The 16,813-nt window shown below is 41.3% G+C and overlaps 1 protein-coding gene across 6 annotated transcripts in view; it reads right to left on the bottom strand.

Annotated features, from left to right (window-relative positions):
• wdfy3 (WD repeat and FYVE domain containing 3) overlaps positions 1-16,813 on the bottom strand; it is a 33,931-nt gene that overhangs the window by 12,186 nt on the left and 4,932 nt on the right. For 5 of the 6 annotated variants that reach the window (XM_025053418.1, XM_025053417.1, XM_025053416.1 and 2 more), the window contains 30 exons: positions 12,775-12,985; positions 12,113-12,236; positions 11,870-11,979; positions 11,464-11,685; positions 10,676-10,868; positions 10,377-10,563; positions 10,131-10,297; positions 9,474-9,968; positions 9,254-9,364; positions 8,671-8,864; positions 8,296-8,567; positions 7,999-8,196; positions 6,198-6,387; positions 5,895-6,109; positions 5,302-5,414; positions 4,586-4,823; positions 3,800-3,903; positions 3,482-3,700; positions 3,146-3,327; positions 2,769-3,000; positions 2,522-2,682; positions 1,977-2,088; positions 1,690-1,880; positions 1,439-1,591; positions 1,282-1,355; positions 1,036-1,197; positions 855-949; positions 621-759; positions 309-526; positions 7-139 (listed from right to left, as the gene is read on the bottom strand). In XM_025053418.1, coding sequence (XP_024909186.1) covers positions 7-139; positions 309-526; positions 621-759; positions 855-949; positions 1,036-1,197; positions 1,282-1,355; positions 1,439-1,591; positions 1,690-1,880; positions 1,977-2,088; positions 2,522-2,682; positions 2,769-3,000; positions 3,146-3,327; positions 3,482-3,700; positions 3,800-3,903; positions 4,586-4,823; positions 5,302-5,414; positions 5,895-6,109; positions 6,198-6,387; positions 7,999-8,196; positions 8,296-8,567; positions 8,671-8,864; positions 9,254-9,364; positions 9,474-9,968; positions 10,131-10,297; positions 10,377-10,563; positions 10,676-10,868; positions 11,464-11,685; positions 11,870-11,979; positions 12,113-12,236; positions 12,775-12,954 — 5,384 coding nt within the window. In that variant the 5' untranslated portion in view covers positions 12,955-12,985. Of the gene's footprint in view, positions 1-6; positions 140-308; positions 527-620; positions 760-854; positions 950-1,035; positions 1,198-1,281; positions 1,356-1,438; positions 1,592-1,689; positions 1,881-1,976; positions 2,089-2,521; positions 2,683-2,768; positions 3,001-3,145; positions 3,328-3,481; positions 3,701-3,799; positions 3,904-4,585; positions 4,824-5,301; positions 5,415-5,894; positions 6,110-6,197; positions 6,388-6,891; positions 6,976-7,998; positions 8,197-8,295; positions 8,568-8,670; positions 8,865-9,253; positions 9,365-9,473; positions 9,969-10,130; positions 10,298-10,376; positions 10,564-10,675; positions 10,869-11,463; positions 11,686-11,869; positions 11,980-12,112; positions 12,237-12,774; positions 12,986-16,813 lie in introns of all 6 variants that reach the window. The other variant, XM_025053419.1, reaches the window with a different exon arrangement.

The following is a 16,813-nucleotide window of genomic DNA, read 5'->3' on the forward strand; positions in this document are numbered from 1 at the left end:
AGCAGGAAGTAGAGCTCTGGAACGTTAGTGTGTTTGGGCAGCAGCGTCTGCAGCACTGGGAATCCTGGGAAGTGACAGGCATCCCGGTTGATTTCTCGCAGTGTGGAGCGTCCGCCGGCACTGCGTCCCACATTGAAACCTGCTCAAGGCCAAGATGAGGGAGATATGAAAACGTCAGAGTAGAGCATACAAGAGCAGAGAGATTTCAATACAGCAGTAGGTTAAATCAGTAAATGGAAAACAATAGGGACACGAAGACTCTGACAACAAAAAATTTCTTTTACATACAGCCTCCATCCTACACTCACCCAGCACGGTACCAATCTTATTGGTCAGTACAGCATCAGTGTGGTCCAGCCAGCCACCACCACAGACTCCCTCTTTAAACCGGTTGAGGATGGACTGGTTGGACAGAAGAACCACCATGATCCACAGAGCCACTGTCACGGTACTGGGATGGAGATGCTCCTCCATAAACATCAAAAGCCAATCAAAGCCCAGAGTACGAACAAGCTCTTCACACGCCCTGCAGGAGGAGACAAAGAGGAAGTTAACTCAAACCATAAACGAATGTTTGGACAATGATTGATGTAAAGACATTGTTTTATTAACTAACTCACTGAGTGTTGACGCTGCTGACACCTCCACTGCCATTTTTTTCTTTGCTGGTGAAGAGCAGAAGCAGCAGATTCTCTAACAGTCGGTTTCTTAGCAAAATCAAGTTGGCAGAAAAAAGACCTCCAAAGTCTTCATCGTTTCCTGCAGGGAGGACAAACTCTGTTATTGCAGTGACATCTCACCTCTACAACTATTTTTTGTGCAGTCAATAGAAGAAGTTCTATGTCTATTTTTACCCCCGTCGATCTTCTCTTCATTGTTAATTTCCATCACCACAAACTTCTCACAGACAGCGAATGTGGGAAGAGTGGAGGAGATGAACTGACCAAACCTGAGAGTTGATGACAGTCAGTGCAGGTGAGTGCGTGACAGCACTAAAAACCATACACAGTTAAAGACAGTAACATGAGAGTGTACCTGAGCAGGTCGTGCACGTTGGTGAAGCCCTGCAGAAGTAGACTCAACACATTGCTGATGGCAGCGACCGTCTGCTGCGACAACGTGGTGTCTCTCAGTGTCAGCAGCAATCGTGGAATCAGCTGAAATTCTCGCAGCAGTTTGGCATTTTTTGCTGCCTCGCTGAAAAAAAAAGTAAGGTTAGGACCATGAAATCACAAAACAGACAAAAATCACCATTGATATAGAAGAGAATGGTAGACTGACCTGGACTCAGTCAGCAGCTCAATAAAGTGCTCAAACAGAGACAGGTGCAGCTCGTAGGGAGCGTGGAGCCAAACCTGAGGAGACAAACACATGCATGTTAAATAAATGCTTGAGTAAAATAACAAACAACAGACTTACATTTTTATTGTTCCTCTACCTCAAAGTCACAGAGCAGGTCCTGGAAGGCAGTACAGTTGGGGATGATGGATGTCTCATGGCCACTGTCCACCGTCCCCACCAGTGAGAACGTCAGGTGGAGGATGTGGCTGTTGAGCAGCGAGCGTTTCTTCTTTAGAAGCATGGCCAGTAGCTGTATGAATTAGAAGAAATGGAAACATGTCAGAGATGAACAGAACAGAACAGAAAGTAAAAAAATGAAAACAGGAAGTGACTAAATATTTGCCTGACCTGGTAACCTTTGATGCGCTCCATCTCCTTACTGGCCAGCGGATTGCTTTTGACAACACAGACCAGAGCTTTGACTGCTGCATACAGACCCTCCACATCAGATGCCATGGCGACCAGACCCAAAATGGCCGCTGCCCCACCTACAAACTGCAGGTTTGTGGCCACAGGTCTGGGTATGAAGGTTCGCACACCTAAACAGGAAGAGAAGACATCACAATTGACTGTCATACAGAGGTCTGAAGTGATGGCATGGTGGTCTAAGATCTAAGAATATCACAAATATTTACCCAAGTATCCAACCACTGCTGCTCCAATCGTGCGGGCAGGACCATTGAGGTGACCTGCAGCGTTATGGATCAGCTTCACAGGAGTAGCGTTTTCATGAGATGACACAGCCAACTAAAAATGGAAAGAGGAGAAGGAGAGATTTTTTTAAATGTAAAGTCAAATGCTTTAGAATACACCTGGGCAATATATACTAAAAATGTGGTAAAAAAAGATAGAGAAAAAGCTAACAAAAATAGCCTTATAATGAGAAAAATAGACCAAAAGATAACTAAGCCAAAACATAACTGAAAATTAGCCAAGGAAAAGCAGCATAAATATTAGCCCAAAACACTAATATTATGGTTTTATAACAATTCAAACATTATATATTAATTAGGTAAGTTAGATCCCTGAAATAAAAAATAGGATAACATGACCAAGAAATTTAAATTTTTTCACATTTTCCTTCCAACATTTTCTTTTTGGAATGTTTGAAATGTGTATCTAGAGACATATGACAGCATCTCTGAGGACAACTAGCAGCTGTACCAACAGGGTTTCTCACCTGTTTGGCGATGGCTTTACTGTCCAGTTTGTTGTAGTTCTTGCGGATCTTAGCTACAGTCAGTGTGGATGCAGAGACAGCGTATAGACTGAAAGACACCTTCTCCTCAGCAACCAATGCAACTGGAGATGCTGGAACTGCTTCAACCTTCGAATCTTTACCTGAAACGATAAACAGAGTGAAGAAGTGCTGCCACAGGAGAGAGAAAAGACAGGTTGATGCCAAAAGCAGTGATGCCATCACTCACAGGGCAAGTACACCGCTTGGAAACTGCCCACATAGTTTGGTCCGAATTCGTAGATGGCCGCTACGCTGGAGGCGGGCAGAACTTCCTCCAGGAAATGGGTGGGGCCCAGACGCCAGACCAAACTAGAGATTTGTCTCTGGGCTGGTGGAGTTCCCACATAACCATAAACAGTACTGACCACCGGAGGGTTAGTAGAACCAGAACCCCCAGGTGAACTATGGATGTAGTGTAACTAGAGGTAAGGGGGGTTAGAGAGAGAGAGAGAGAGAGAGAGAGAGAGCGAAGAAATAAAAAATAAATTAGTATTTAGTGTAAAAGTTAATGTCACCTGGAACATTTCTTGAGTCTGTTACATTGTCATGAGTTTTCTTTTGTACCTTGACAGTGTTGACCAATTGACCATCGATGTACAGTGAGACCATGCTATTCTTCAACATGCCTTTGCTCATCACCAACAGCAAGTGATGCCACTGACCCTCGGAGATGAGCTCACCACAGCGGAAACGAGCGCAGCATGGAAGAAGCTCGTAAAAGGCAGACTCCTCACTTGACTCGTCCGCTGGAACCACAAAAATAAAATACAACAGATTAGCTGGGTGTAGAGTAAAAAAAACATGACCTCTGCCAATACCTTCCTAAAATTCAGATACATTTACAGAATGTGTGGCAGAGTTGTGTTCATTTAAAAAGATGCGGTCTCAGCAGAGACTCACAGTAGGTCTGCAGAAGCTCCTCTTTGGTGGAGACACTCAAGGTCCGGTCTTTACAGGACAGAACGACAGACAGGCAGACGTAGTGCTGCTCTGAGGAAGAGGCTCGACGGACCACGGTGAGAAGACGCAGGGGGTGAGCATGGGGCACAGAGCTGAAACGCTCAACACAGAACCAAGTGGAGTAGCTGAGTCCAGATGGTGGAGGAAACAAGCGCTCCCCTGCAGCAGAAGAAGAAAGAGTTTGAAAGGTTTGTCCAATGTGCAGATTTGTGCACGTGAGCAGAGAAATCTGTGATCATAGGGAGTACCCTAACTCACCTGATCCCATCCCACTGAGCACAGCTCCTTCAGCAACAGCAGAGGTGGTGGCGGAGCTGGAGGGGTTGTTGTGTGGAGGAGCCACGCTGGGCAGGAAGAGACAACTGGGGGACAACAACCAAAATTCACATTGTGTAAAACAATAAAATAAAATAAACATAGCTGCCACCACACACACACAGTTGACATGTTATATTATTGTCTGAAGGAAATCCTGCTGTCTCAACCACCTTTTGATTTATTATTGTGTTTACAACAAATTGTTACCTAACTGAACCCAGTGTTTTATAGTTTGCATTCATAATGCACACATCTCTGAAAATCACTGTGATGTAAAAAAAAAAATTCATTTAAAGGTTGTGATACAACTGGATGTAGACTTTTTAATCGTCTTTCAGCCTTTTTCCTCACAGCAGCAGCAGCAGCATCATTAATTTTTCAGCTAGACAGATGGGTGGTATCTGCCAGTATGTGACTCTAAAAGTAGAGCACACACTGCAGTGTTGCAGCAGGAACTCCATGTTATATTCAGATGCTATGACTCAGTGATGAACAGGTAGGTGGAGCTGAACTGATCATCATACTGATAAGTTGCGTGGTTCCAGTAGCTCCCAGTTTTAAGATGGATTCTCTCCAGTGTGATTTTGTTTTACTCTCTTTCTCACATTGATTTCAAATTAGTCTGCATTTCTAAACCTTCTCCAATAAGTCATATTTTATGTTTTTATTTTAGAACTGTGCTTTTACAGCTTCTGAACACATTAACAGAATATTTTAAAAACTCACCCAAAACCTTCCAGTGAGGTGTCAAACTCAATAAAGGCAGGTGTGACCGCTGAGCCATGCAGGCGGATGTGATGGGGCGTTGTCATGGAGACTAGACACTTGACCCTGGTCAATGGCACAGTGCTGCCCTCTGCTGAGCGCACAAGGCTGCGGCTGATCCTGTACTGACCATTCTCCTCTGCTGGCGTAGCAAACACACTATCGGCACCAAAGCCCTCCGTGGACATGGTCATGCTGCCTGTGACATCACACAGAAACAGGGACACAGTCTATCAGTGCAGTGTCACCAACACATCATAATTCATCAGGATTTCACTGTTTTTTATATAATAAAAACAGCAATTAATCAGTTTTATCAATTACAATGTATGAAAATCTTAGAGAATTTATAGAATAGCATAACAGTTTGTCAAATATATAGAAAAATGCTTTTAAAAATTTAGGAAAATATAGTAAAACACAAAACCTTTCATGTTTAGGTGTGACCAACTTCTAATACTCAAAAATGTGAATATGACAGAACACACAAGTAGCTAAAAGCTAGAAAATAATTAGTTGGTCACAAAGCTAACACATTGCCAGATATTTTTAAGATTGACCAAGAATATCGAAATAAACATCAAAGCTCATAATAATAGTCTATAAGAGAGTTGAAACATTTAGGAATTGTGTTAGAACTGTCCAAACAGATTGTTAAACAGTGTCCGGGTCTTTACTTCTCATCTCGCTGTCGTAGCTCACTGAACTGGGTTTGTGAACTCTGTACTGTTTCAGCAGCTTCTTATCCCAGGCTCCACAATTAAGAGGGTTTCCCAGACGCACAAACTCCCTACGGATGAAATGGATAAAATGTTACTGAGAGGAGGAAAACATCCATAAAGGCACAAATATAAGAATTTAATTTTTTTTAAATGTCAAACTCACTTGGAAAAAGTAAATATGTATGAAATGTGTGTGAATCATAAGAGAACTATATACATTTTTTTAAAGATTAACATTACATTGTACTATTCTTATATTTATATGTAAAACCTTTTGATACTGTTTCAATTTTACCTTGATGATTAAACCCTTTTTACTAAAATATAATTATCGATAAATTTACCTTCTGGTAATTTGACTGATGGTTTGACCTAATGTTTAATCCTTTTTTTTTTCAAAAATAAACCACCCTACAATCAAACTCAGGAAAAGTAGACTGTGGGTGTGTGTTTTATTTTCCTTTTTGAAAGTGGTCCAATAGAATCTCCACTGTTGGTCTCCGTGACTGAAATGCTTCCTGTTTGTCTGTTGGAGTTAGCTGGCATACCTAAGAACCATGGGCTGCAGTGCTTGTGAGGCCAGCCTCTCAAACATCCTCTGTAGCGGTGGATGCAGTGGATGCTCCTCATCGCTCAAAGCGTGGCTGCAGCGCTGCAGCAGCCTCTGGTGCAGACTAGCATCACACAGAAGCTGCTGGTTTCTCTCACTGTTCACCAGCAGCTGCAGAATGTTGGCCACAGCTAGCTGTAGGTCCAGAGCATGCTAAGGAATGCACAGAGGGTGGAGTTTAGAATCCATTGAAACGCCAAATTATACGGCATACATGAGTCCCCTGACCTAGTTCCCTCACCTCAGGTTGGCTGTCGGAGCAGACGGAGGGCAGCAGATCCAGCATGGCCAGAACTGCCCCCGGGTGGATGACCACTAGCTCTGATGAAGAGGAGGAACCAGCAATGTGGATGGGGTTAGACAGGTGTAGTTTTAGGTCAGTCAGAGCTTTGACGGGGGCAGGTGGGCCAGATGTTCCATAGTATCCATGTCTAAGAAAACAAGAAGAGGTCAGTTGGCCTACTTTACTCCACAGAAGTGTCACTATTTAGAGTCAATGGCCCACAAACTAATGAAGGCTGCTGCCAAAAGAGGCTGTTACCTGGTTTAACTCACCCCCTATCATTAAGGACAAATGTAGTATTCTGTAACTTTCCTTATTAAACTTTTTCAGATTTAATTACTTGACACAAATTGACCACAGGAGGCAGCAGTAGACCAGCAGCTTATTTATCACAGTGTGCTTAATTCCCAAATTGTCTCTACAGACGTTTTGTGGAAGAGAAAGTGATTCATAAACATCTGTTTCCGATTGAGGTCTGCCTTACAATAAGATAAAAATTCCAAAATGTATTTTAGATTCCAGCTGACCTAGATGTTTCATTTTTTGTGAAGATCATGTGTCTGGGTTTTGACGCAGTCAAGTCACAGGAAAGGGAAGCAGTAGGAAAAAGGAAGAAAGAATGAGGACAAAGGAGACAGAAAGCTTTAGCTACCTCTTCCTGGTGAGGGCTGGTGTGCCCCACGGTGAGGGCAGTGAGGTCTCGTGAGTCAGACAGGGAGGGATCTGCTCTGCACGACTGTGCATGCACACATGCACGCGCGTACATACACACAGAGCCAGACAGGTGGAGCAGTCAGACAGTGTCAAGTGTTAAAGGAATAGGAAAGAAGGAAAAAGAGACAATAAGAAGTTGTTGTTAATCTAGAGACAGAAACAGGATCGGAGAAACATGAACAATTTAAGATACAGAATGAAGATTTGCCAGGTCAATTGCATGACCATTTTAAGTAATTTTACTGGCTGTGTCCATTCAACACCCCAGTAAACATTATAGAAACTGTTGCCACTTTATTAATGATATTTTGACTTTCTGCACCAATCAGTGAATTTGGTCATTTGAGTATTACTAGACATAGTTACATGTTTATAAATGTCTAAAAGTTGTGTTACTAGAAAATTAAACTAACATATTGTGTTGATGACATATATTTTAAAAACTTTTGTGACCTTTCGTGGCAGTTTTTAAGTAAGTTTTTACCATGACCTTATGCACTTTTTTTTTGCTAAGTACATTATTGTTGTTGGTAACAAAATTGTTATTTTGTAACATATATTCAACACATTTGGTTTAATTATAAAAATAACAGGGTTTTCCATATGTTTTTTTGGAGCTAAAGACCAATTCTTCAACTTTTTCAACTGAGCTGAATTTTAATGCAGCAATAGACATACGAAACAGAAGCTAGAAGCTGTTCTCTGCTTATACCTCAACAACTACCATCAAAGCAGACTTTTCTGAGGAAAGGTCACTACTGGTCAGGCATGTGTATGTGTGAGTCTCACATGACTGAGAAGCTGCTGAGTTCACAGACAAACAAGTTTTGTTCACTACAGCACTGATTGAGCAAACGTGTGAAAACGTGAATCACAGTTTTGTCATGTTGAACATTTTTGGTCTAAATCAGTTTCATCATCTTTTTCTAACACTGTAAAATACAATGATTTTTGTTGTCGTGGGAAAGTAAAAAGAAAAAACCATTAATATGGTAAATTACATATTAATTGCCCTTAGTTTCTGGTCTTAGTTCTTCAGACTGACCTGTCAAATGAGTCAGTGGCCATTTTGTACATGTAGATAAAAAGTTTGCTGCAGCTTTTAAGTGTGGGACAGACGCTGTCTCCTGCACAACCACCAGGGGCACAATCATCCTCAAGCAACCTCTGGAAGGGCTGCGCATTTGATGGAAAGACAGAGGTAGGAGCCAGTTTCTTAGTATCAGAGAAACAACCGAGGAGCCTAGAGATGATCAGGGACAGAAGTAAGAGAAGATTATATTGAACCTTTGGCATAAAGTTAATTAAATAGTAAACAATCATGTCGTAGCCAATTTCTTACCTGATAGCATCAGCCAGCTTCTCAAACTGGATTTCTGTGCGGAAAAAGTGGGAGTTGGCGGGTTCATAACGCATGGCAGCAGTCAGCGTGCAGAAGACAGTGAGCAGGAGCTCAAAGACCTGGTTCTGGTTCACCTTCTCCCAGCCCTGGCGGGGAGGCTGACACAGAGAGCGCTCCATCGCCACCAACAAGGAGGTGACATAAACAAAACCGCCAACTTTACGAAAGACTGTCCGTGTGCGGTGACTCTCGCGCAACACTGCCAGCAAAGCCTACAGAAATGAGCAAGAGTAGAAATGTTTCAATTGATTGTATTTGATGGCCTTCATGTGTGACTGTTCCAACCAGCAGGAGGCAGTAATTCAGTTATTCTACCCTCAGGATGTCAGTCTTCAGCTGCAGCTCAGTGGGTGGTGCCGAGTGCATTAGACCCAGCAGCGTCCCCATGTCGTCATCTCCGCTGGGAGACAGAATGAGCTGCTGGATGATGAGGAGAGCATGGTCCCGACACTGACGATACCGCACAATGTTGTGAACACAGCGAGCACCACCAAACTCTCTAAACAAAGCTGTGAAAAGAGTGCAGGGGCAGGGGAAGGAAAGAAGGGGAAATGGAAAAAAGATTTAGGAAGAACAGTGAGAGTTGACACATATCTTTACTTAAAATTAGACCAAATATCTAGAAGATGTCTTGGAATGGCTCAGTGACTAAACAACAAAATTAAATAAAGATTTAAAAATGTAAAATTTAAAACACGTGCAGCCTGTTGCACATCTAATTAATTGATCACGGGAATTTAATCTTATAATGTTTATGATTTATGCTGTACTTCAGACCAAGATTGATCTTTTCAACTAAATCTAAAGTTATAATCATGAATTCAGTGTGTACAGTTTTCACCGTGGAGTAACTCACACTTCATGGGCTCATTGAAATACTGTACATTTTTCAACAAACCTGCATTAGTGCTGCTGTTGTTGCTGCCCTGCAGTAACACCGTCAGTGTCTCCATCACCAGCCAGGCTAACTGCTTCTGTTCCTCAGCCACACAGTTGTTTTTACATTCCGCTGCAAACAGGGACAAACGCAGAGACAGAGAGCAGAACTAAAGTCAGATCTCAACAAGGAGTCAAAATGCCCTAAGAGATGCAGGAACTGAATGATGGATCATCCCTACCTTGCTCGTGAGCATGTAACTGCATTGTTGTCATTGTGGACTGCGTAACTGGCTCTTTCAGCATGGCAGCATACTTGTGCAGTAGGTTAACCAGAACCTCCAGCAGGCCCACCTCGCGCAAGACATCATTGAAGACAGTATCATGTCTGGCTAACTTCAGCAGCGAGCGCACGGCAGTGACGCTGCATGCATGCGACGTGCTAGACTTTAGCAATACGCTCACACTGAACAACTCCTTACATGGAACATAGTTAAGGCTGAATACCACGAACTCCAGCAACTCAAAGTACTTGACCTGGGCCTCAGGTAGTTTTGCCACACGCTCAGCGAACTGTGAGAGTGTGTGCTGAGACTCCAAAATAAAATAATTAGCTGGCTCGACAGCATAGATGTTTCCGATGGCGTCCAGCAGCATGCAGGCCAGGCGGCTGGTTTTAGCACGAAGGAAGGCATTTTGAAGGACGGCAAAGGCCTGAATGTTCCTTACTGTGTGTTCTAAAGAAAAAAAAGAACAGGTCAGTAGCTGCAGTAAATTACTTTTATTACATATATACTACATATATTACTTAATACACTCTGTGACTTTTACTATGAACAACTGTTATGTATAAATAATGTTCTTTTTTCCCAGATGCTTTAACAAAGTGAAAATCTTACCTTTCCCAGAAGGCTGTGGAAGAACAAACCCAGGCAGCAGAAAGGGGGCGCCGGTGGTCAGACCTGCAGGTTTCAGCTCAGTTATACCGTACGTGGTCAGACATGTGACCAAGTTTATGAGGTCTTTGAGTGCATCCTTGGATTCGTCCTCTTTGGCCTGTTCCAGTCTGACAGAGATAAAAGGGTGTGTTTACTGACCATGAGAAACACAGCAACTCAGAGAAGTAACAACATTATGACTCGTACCTGAGCATGAGATCACAAAGGAAGGCATAACCTTGACACATCCTGAAGTCATCCAGCAGTGTCTGTGAGACGTCACTTGAGTCTTTGAGGAAGCAGGAGAGGCCAGCAAACATCTCCACAATCTCCAGCGGTGATAAGTCATCTGACTGCTGCATGTTTTGGACACACGTGGCTAAACATTCCTTCTCTGTAAATAATAATAAATGGAAGAAACTATTTGAGTTTTTTTTTTAATTAAACATCTGGACAATAACAATGCATTTTAAGGTAAATGATCATCAGCTTGGAAAAATATATACCATGGATGTATTTGACTACGTTAACGCTAAGTCCGTGGCGGGAAATGGTTGTCAGCACCTCGCCCGCACTCCTTCTCCAGGGCAAGTTGTGGGGTGGACACCAAGAAGTGATGGCACTGAAGAGCAGCTGAAGGTCGTCTTTCTGAGCCAGCTCCTCAGCTGGAGAAACGAAGTTGCAGAGCTTCACAAGGATCTGCAGCACACAAGATGGAGAAGCAGGAACATTATTTTTTGTATGTATAAGATAGTAGGGTGAGAAATTATTGTCATCATTTTCATATTTCTTGATTGTTTTTATGATGATATGGTATGATAGCTATCCTAGCATAATTGCTGGTTAATATTAGCATGCTACAGCTTAGCATTAAGCTATTGCTTTTTGTAAGCTATTGTTGGCTTACTTTCTGCTCTTTCTGGACTAGTTTTGTTAATGGTTACACTACCATTTCTCCAAACTTACTTTCCTCCAGAGTAGCATTTTAACTATTTGTTAACTCACTAAATGCTAAATTGACTACTCTTTGTCAGATTTCAAGGCTATCCAGGAAATTTTTTTTGCTAATGTCTTGCCAAACTATTATTTTAAGTCAATACAGCCAATATTTTTACCAACAAAACACTCTTTAGTTATATCTTGTTGATGTTTTGGACTTTTTTGTCTATATCTATTTCACTACATATCTGGATAATAATCAGATATTTACAGTGACTTTTGGCTAGATTTAGTTATGGTACAGATTTAGCTCCGTTTTAGTTTAGCTAAATCTGGTTAAGGCCTTTCTCTGTACCTGAACAAAGACTTTTTGTAGCAGTGCCCTACGGTCAGCCAACGGTAGCTCTGGCTGAGGTTGGCCCTGGACTGTCTTCTCCTGTAGGGGGGGCAGCGGTGGTTGGGGCTGAGGAGGGGGGCCCAGTGGGGCCTCGGCCATGTGAGGCAGGTCAAAGAACAGATAGAGGCATTTGACCAGAGTGGAGGGGACAGACATGGTCGTCATGCAGTCCACTGTTTTCTAAAGAAGAGAAAATTCTCAGTCAGACAGGGATTGAATCTGAATAGTTTAGATCCTACAAACAATGACAGAGTCACCACAGAGAAGATTTACTAATCCAAAAGTCATATTAGATAATAAAAAAATAATAATTCAGAGATATAAAACATTTAGACATGTGACATTTTCACCCTCCATAACTCACCTGTCCAGATGAAGCCAACAGGTTGATGGTGGTCAGAAGCATCCAGCCTCGACTCGTCTCCTCACTCTGATTCACCTCCAGGAACTGGACGATGGCTCGACTGGCTGCCTCTGTTTGACACAATAAATAAATACACCAACATAAACACAGACCACCTGAATGATCCCATTATTCTCTGAATGAATTAAGGAATTGTGAAGAATTTCCATCTGATAACCATCTAAACGTTTGAGAAAAACTGACCGGTGGATTTGTTGGAAGCTCGACGTCTGATCTCTGTCACCATGAGTCGTGACACCTGTGTAGTGAACTGCAGCAGATCGGAGAACTTCTCCATCATGGAACTGGGAGGAGCATTTCCAAACACCTGAAACGCATCATGCTGAGTTAGGAATGGTAAAAAATAATCAACAATACAAATGTCACAATGTGGAAACAATCAAACATGCACACATCAGTCTAGGTATTATATTGTGGCCATCTACATTTGCATCATAAATCAGTGCAGATTTCACAACTTCATATATGAAAAGTGATTAACTCTGTAAGTAATGTGTCATAAGGGCTACAGTCAAGTACTAATAAAATCTTGCTTACAGCGTCTTCTAGATACTGTCTCTAGGTCCTGATAAAGGTTTCTGTGGTGGAAGGAAGTCTTATGTCAGGGCTCAGTAAACCACTGGCACCTGTGACACTGTTGTTTTTGGATGACCAGTGTATTGACTCAGAGGGAGTTTACTGCACTAAGCAGCTAAACACTCATGACTGTGTCACTAACAATTGTGGATGTGAACTTTAGAATCAAACCAGCCTTAAAGCAGCTCCAAGGGATTAAAACTATTGTATTTATTCCAAAGCTTTATTATGGTGACTCGCCACTTTTGACTTATTCTACTATGAATTACCCTGTTGAACACAGGTAGCATCATGTAGAGCTTCTCCTCCTGCTCCTTCTGGGTCATATGACGTGGTGGGTGGCACAGCTCTGAGAAGAGGCGGCGGAGGTGCATCAGGCCGAGAGCATTGTCCTGCGGACTGCACTCCTCCTGCCGCCGACTTCCCATGATCCTTTTTACCATGTTCATTTTCAGTGGCTTTGTCAGGGCAAAGGCAGCCCTGTTGATAAGAAAAGGAAAATGATGACTGATAGTTCCATATGAAGTTAGAAGTCTTTTTCTACCAGAGACTTGGCCAAATATAGGAGCCAATCATTTACAAAACAGTTTCCTGTAGTTTTCCTCGTATTTCTGAAGTGCATACTTTTTTAAACAAACACTCCTGAGAGTCCTACCTCTAAAACAGAAAGAAAAAAAGTTCTTGTCCTTTCGTTTTGTTCATGATGTGAAACTGTACTTCTGTCAATTCTGTTTCAAGTTCCTCTGACGAGAAGACAGACTGAAGCACACTCTTCATCAAACCCAAATGTATGTCTTGATAACCTTGACCATATTGGATTCTGTTTCTTTTTAAACTGTAAAGCCTAAAAACACATTGAAAAGGTCTGGGAGAAAAAGATGAACAGACACATGGACATAAAACCCTACTGATGTCATGTAAACGTAATCCACATGGAGCAGCTTTCACCTGTAAACACATCTTGATCTTGAGGGTATTCTAATAAAGCCACCTCTATTTAATCAACTACCAGTCCGCTATAACTATCTATAAGTGCTATAATCTGATTTGAGGAGCAAATGTGAAATAAAAAAGGTAAAAGTGAAAAGTAGCTTAAAAATAAATTTCTTTAAGCTACTTTTCACTTTTAGTTACTAGGGATGTTTGAGCAACTCAAAAAGAGCATTTTTGCACAAACAACAACAATTTACTTTTACGTACACACTATCAAAAAATATGAAATTGTAATTGGCCAAAATAATTGCACTGCATCTCTATGTCAAATAGTGACAATGGCATACGAAACCTTGGATAGACTGAATTACAATATCTAAGGAAACTGCCTTAAAGATGATGCATCTCTGCTAGACGTGATAAAATTAGATCCTCCAGGTATAAATTATGTCAAGAAGTTGCTTAGAGAGACTAAAACAAAAGTGCCTTAGCAGTGGTTTGTACATACTGTATATACATACATATATATCATACATTGGATGCGAGTCAGGATTTGACACACACTGTGTGTGTGTGCGTCTGTGTATACTCTGATGTTTTTATTTCCACTCCTCCAAATCTCTGCAGACCATCTGTACAATGGTTGCTATGAAACAGCAGTGAGCTGCAAAGCCTCCATACCACATACTCAAATATCTGATCAAAATCCGCATCAACACCTTTATGATCACTGGCCTCTGAGCAATGTTGCCAGATCAAACAAACAGTTTCTAGCCAAACAGAAACCTTAAATGCCTGCAGTACCATTAATGCAGTATGAAGCTCAACCTGGATATAAACCATTTAAAAGCATTACAAATGGAACAGGATACATGTCGTACACATTCATGCCTTATATTTGCATCAATATAAAGACTAAATGTTAAAGATGCTACCATAACCCACAAACAGTGCAGTTAGACCATGACTTATGAATGTACTGAGTAAAAAGTGCAAAGGACAGTTTGCACTTAGACTTGGACCTTGATTTGATTTTGTAATTATTGGACAGACAAGTTTAAAAGAAAGAGTAATGCATAGATTTTATTTCTGAAAGTCACCACAAAAATAACAGTGGGGGACTTACTGCAGCACGTTTTATTTGTCACAGTTGGTGCAAAGGAACCCAGATTCATGCAGTACTACCAGATATCAAGCACTACATTTTGTAAGTAACTGACCTTAAGAGAGATTACCAGATGTGAAAAAAAGCAGTGAGAAAATTTTATTAAGTAAAAGTATCTTTACTTTGCCTGAATTCTACCATCTACCATCAAGTAACCATCTAAAAATCTATTTGAGTAAAAGTAAAAAAAATACTTACTTTATCAATTTACTTTGAGTAAAAGTTACTTGGTAACTTTGAATTACATTAAAAAACACACATTTCTCATTAGACACAACTGAAGTGTTCGGAGCTGTGATAAGACTTAAAAAAGAGAAGACCATAGAAGGAAAGAAGGAAAGAAAAGTGAACTCCTTGTCATTGTGACATTGTGGCCACCACTGTGGCACACAACCAAATGTGACCTCAGCATTTAACCCATCACCAAAGTGAACTGTTTGCAGTTTTTTGAGCGCCCAGGGAGCGCTATGTGGGGACGGGCCCATGCTCAGAGCACCTCACTGGTAACTTGGCAGCTGTTGGATTCGAACCTTCCTCAGCTTCCTTAACCACTAAGCCACCACTGCCCCCCTAGTGAGTTACTAAAGCTTCAAAAGCTAAGACTGAATGGTGACTGAGAAAAAAATGGGAGCTTCCTACATGACCTCCTACAAAAGAACTCAACATTGAATTTGTTTTAATGGGCAGAAAATCAGCTCCAGGTCTCTGAGTGAAGCTGAATCAGCACATGTTTTTGTCCTAACAGGAAATGACACGGGAGGAAGGCTGCTTCCTATTTTACTATTGCATCACATGGACAACTGTTTTGCCTGCTTCTAGTCAAACCCATGTTTTTAAAGTGATGGTTATATTTTGGAGTTTATATGGGATGGTTCATCTATGGATCCTTCCTTGATGTTTCACACTTGTACGCATCACACCAACCACCAACTCCATTATCAACCCTTCCACAGCCAGTTTAACTGCCACAGAGGAACAAAGAAAACGGAAGATACTTCACACATATAAGGAGACAGCTCTGTTTAAGTGTTACACTGACACTTCTGGAATCAGGAAACAGCCAGACACAGACTTTCATTTTTACATTTAGACACTTATTGGAGACAAGTTTTAAAAAAGCACTTCATCAAATTCTATTGACAGAGCAAAGTTAAACTCTCAGAAACAGGAAGTTTTCTGAGAGCTTAGATCAGTGCCCTTCTCTGCGCTGGTCTATGTCTATCAATAATGTAAAGCCTATATAAAATATTTCTGACAAAATAAGTGACAAAATACACTCTAACTCACACTCCACAGTGCTATAAAGTGAATTTACTGGATGTCTCAATCAAACGTGGTACAGGAGAGTAAGCAGTTTAAAAACTGCACACTACAAGGAGGATGTTTCAGCTCCAAAGTCACCCCAATGATGGTAATTCATCTGGTAGATACGATTTTTTCATATGTGGTAAAAAAAATTAACAAGATGTGTGTAATGTTTCTTAACCAGTGACTTTTAATTCCCATCTTTCGTTACTGTTGCTGTTACCTCATATTGATGTCGTAGAAGCTTCTCATTGTGGAAGCTATCTGATTATTATTTTGTGTCTGAAGGGTAGGGTGGATGTGTTTAAACTAACATTTAGTTTTTGTGTTGGGCTATCGACCTAAAACCTTTGAGTATGTAAAGAGGATATGCCTTCATTCTGTACCCATGAAAGGAAGAAAAGCGATCCACACTTCTGGATTTTACAAGCCAAAATGTATTAAATCCTCTTCCTAAAAATAAATAAATAAACTCAATCATTAGATGGCATTGTACATGCGTGTGGAAGAATGACTGTTGGAAGGCAGTGTAGGCTCTATCAACGCAACAACAGAACTGCCTTATCACTCTCTCTGCTTTCTTCTGTGTTCTGTGACCTTACTCTGCTTCAGTGAACTATAAATTTGGTGTTCCATGTTCAGTGAGGCAGAGTCCAGAGACAGCAGGACCGCCACCACCACTGAGTCACACACATGTCACAGGAATCAGCAGACGGGTAAAGAGGGAGAGATAGAGGAGGTGGAATTGATGCTCACTTCATATTGCCAAATCAGCAGTAGGATTTCGGGGTAGGGTTGTACAGATATCATTTTTTTCAACTGAACAAATGAAAGAACACATTGTTGCCACATAAATTTCAGCAAAATATTACCAAGTTAGATGTAAGTCTGTCCATTGTGCCATT

Source organism: Cynoglossus semilaevis, chromosome Z (assembly GCF_000523025.1).
Source record: "Cynoglossus semilaevis isolate Cse_v1.0 chromosome Z, Cse_v1.0, whole genome shotgun sequence".
Lineage (NCBI taxonomy): Eukaryota > Metazoa > Chordata > Actinopteri > Pleuronectiformes > Cynoglossidae > Cynoglossus > Cynoglossus semilaevis.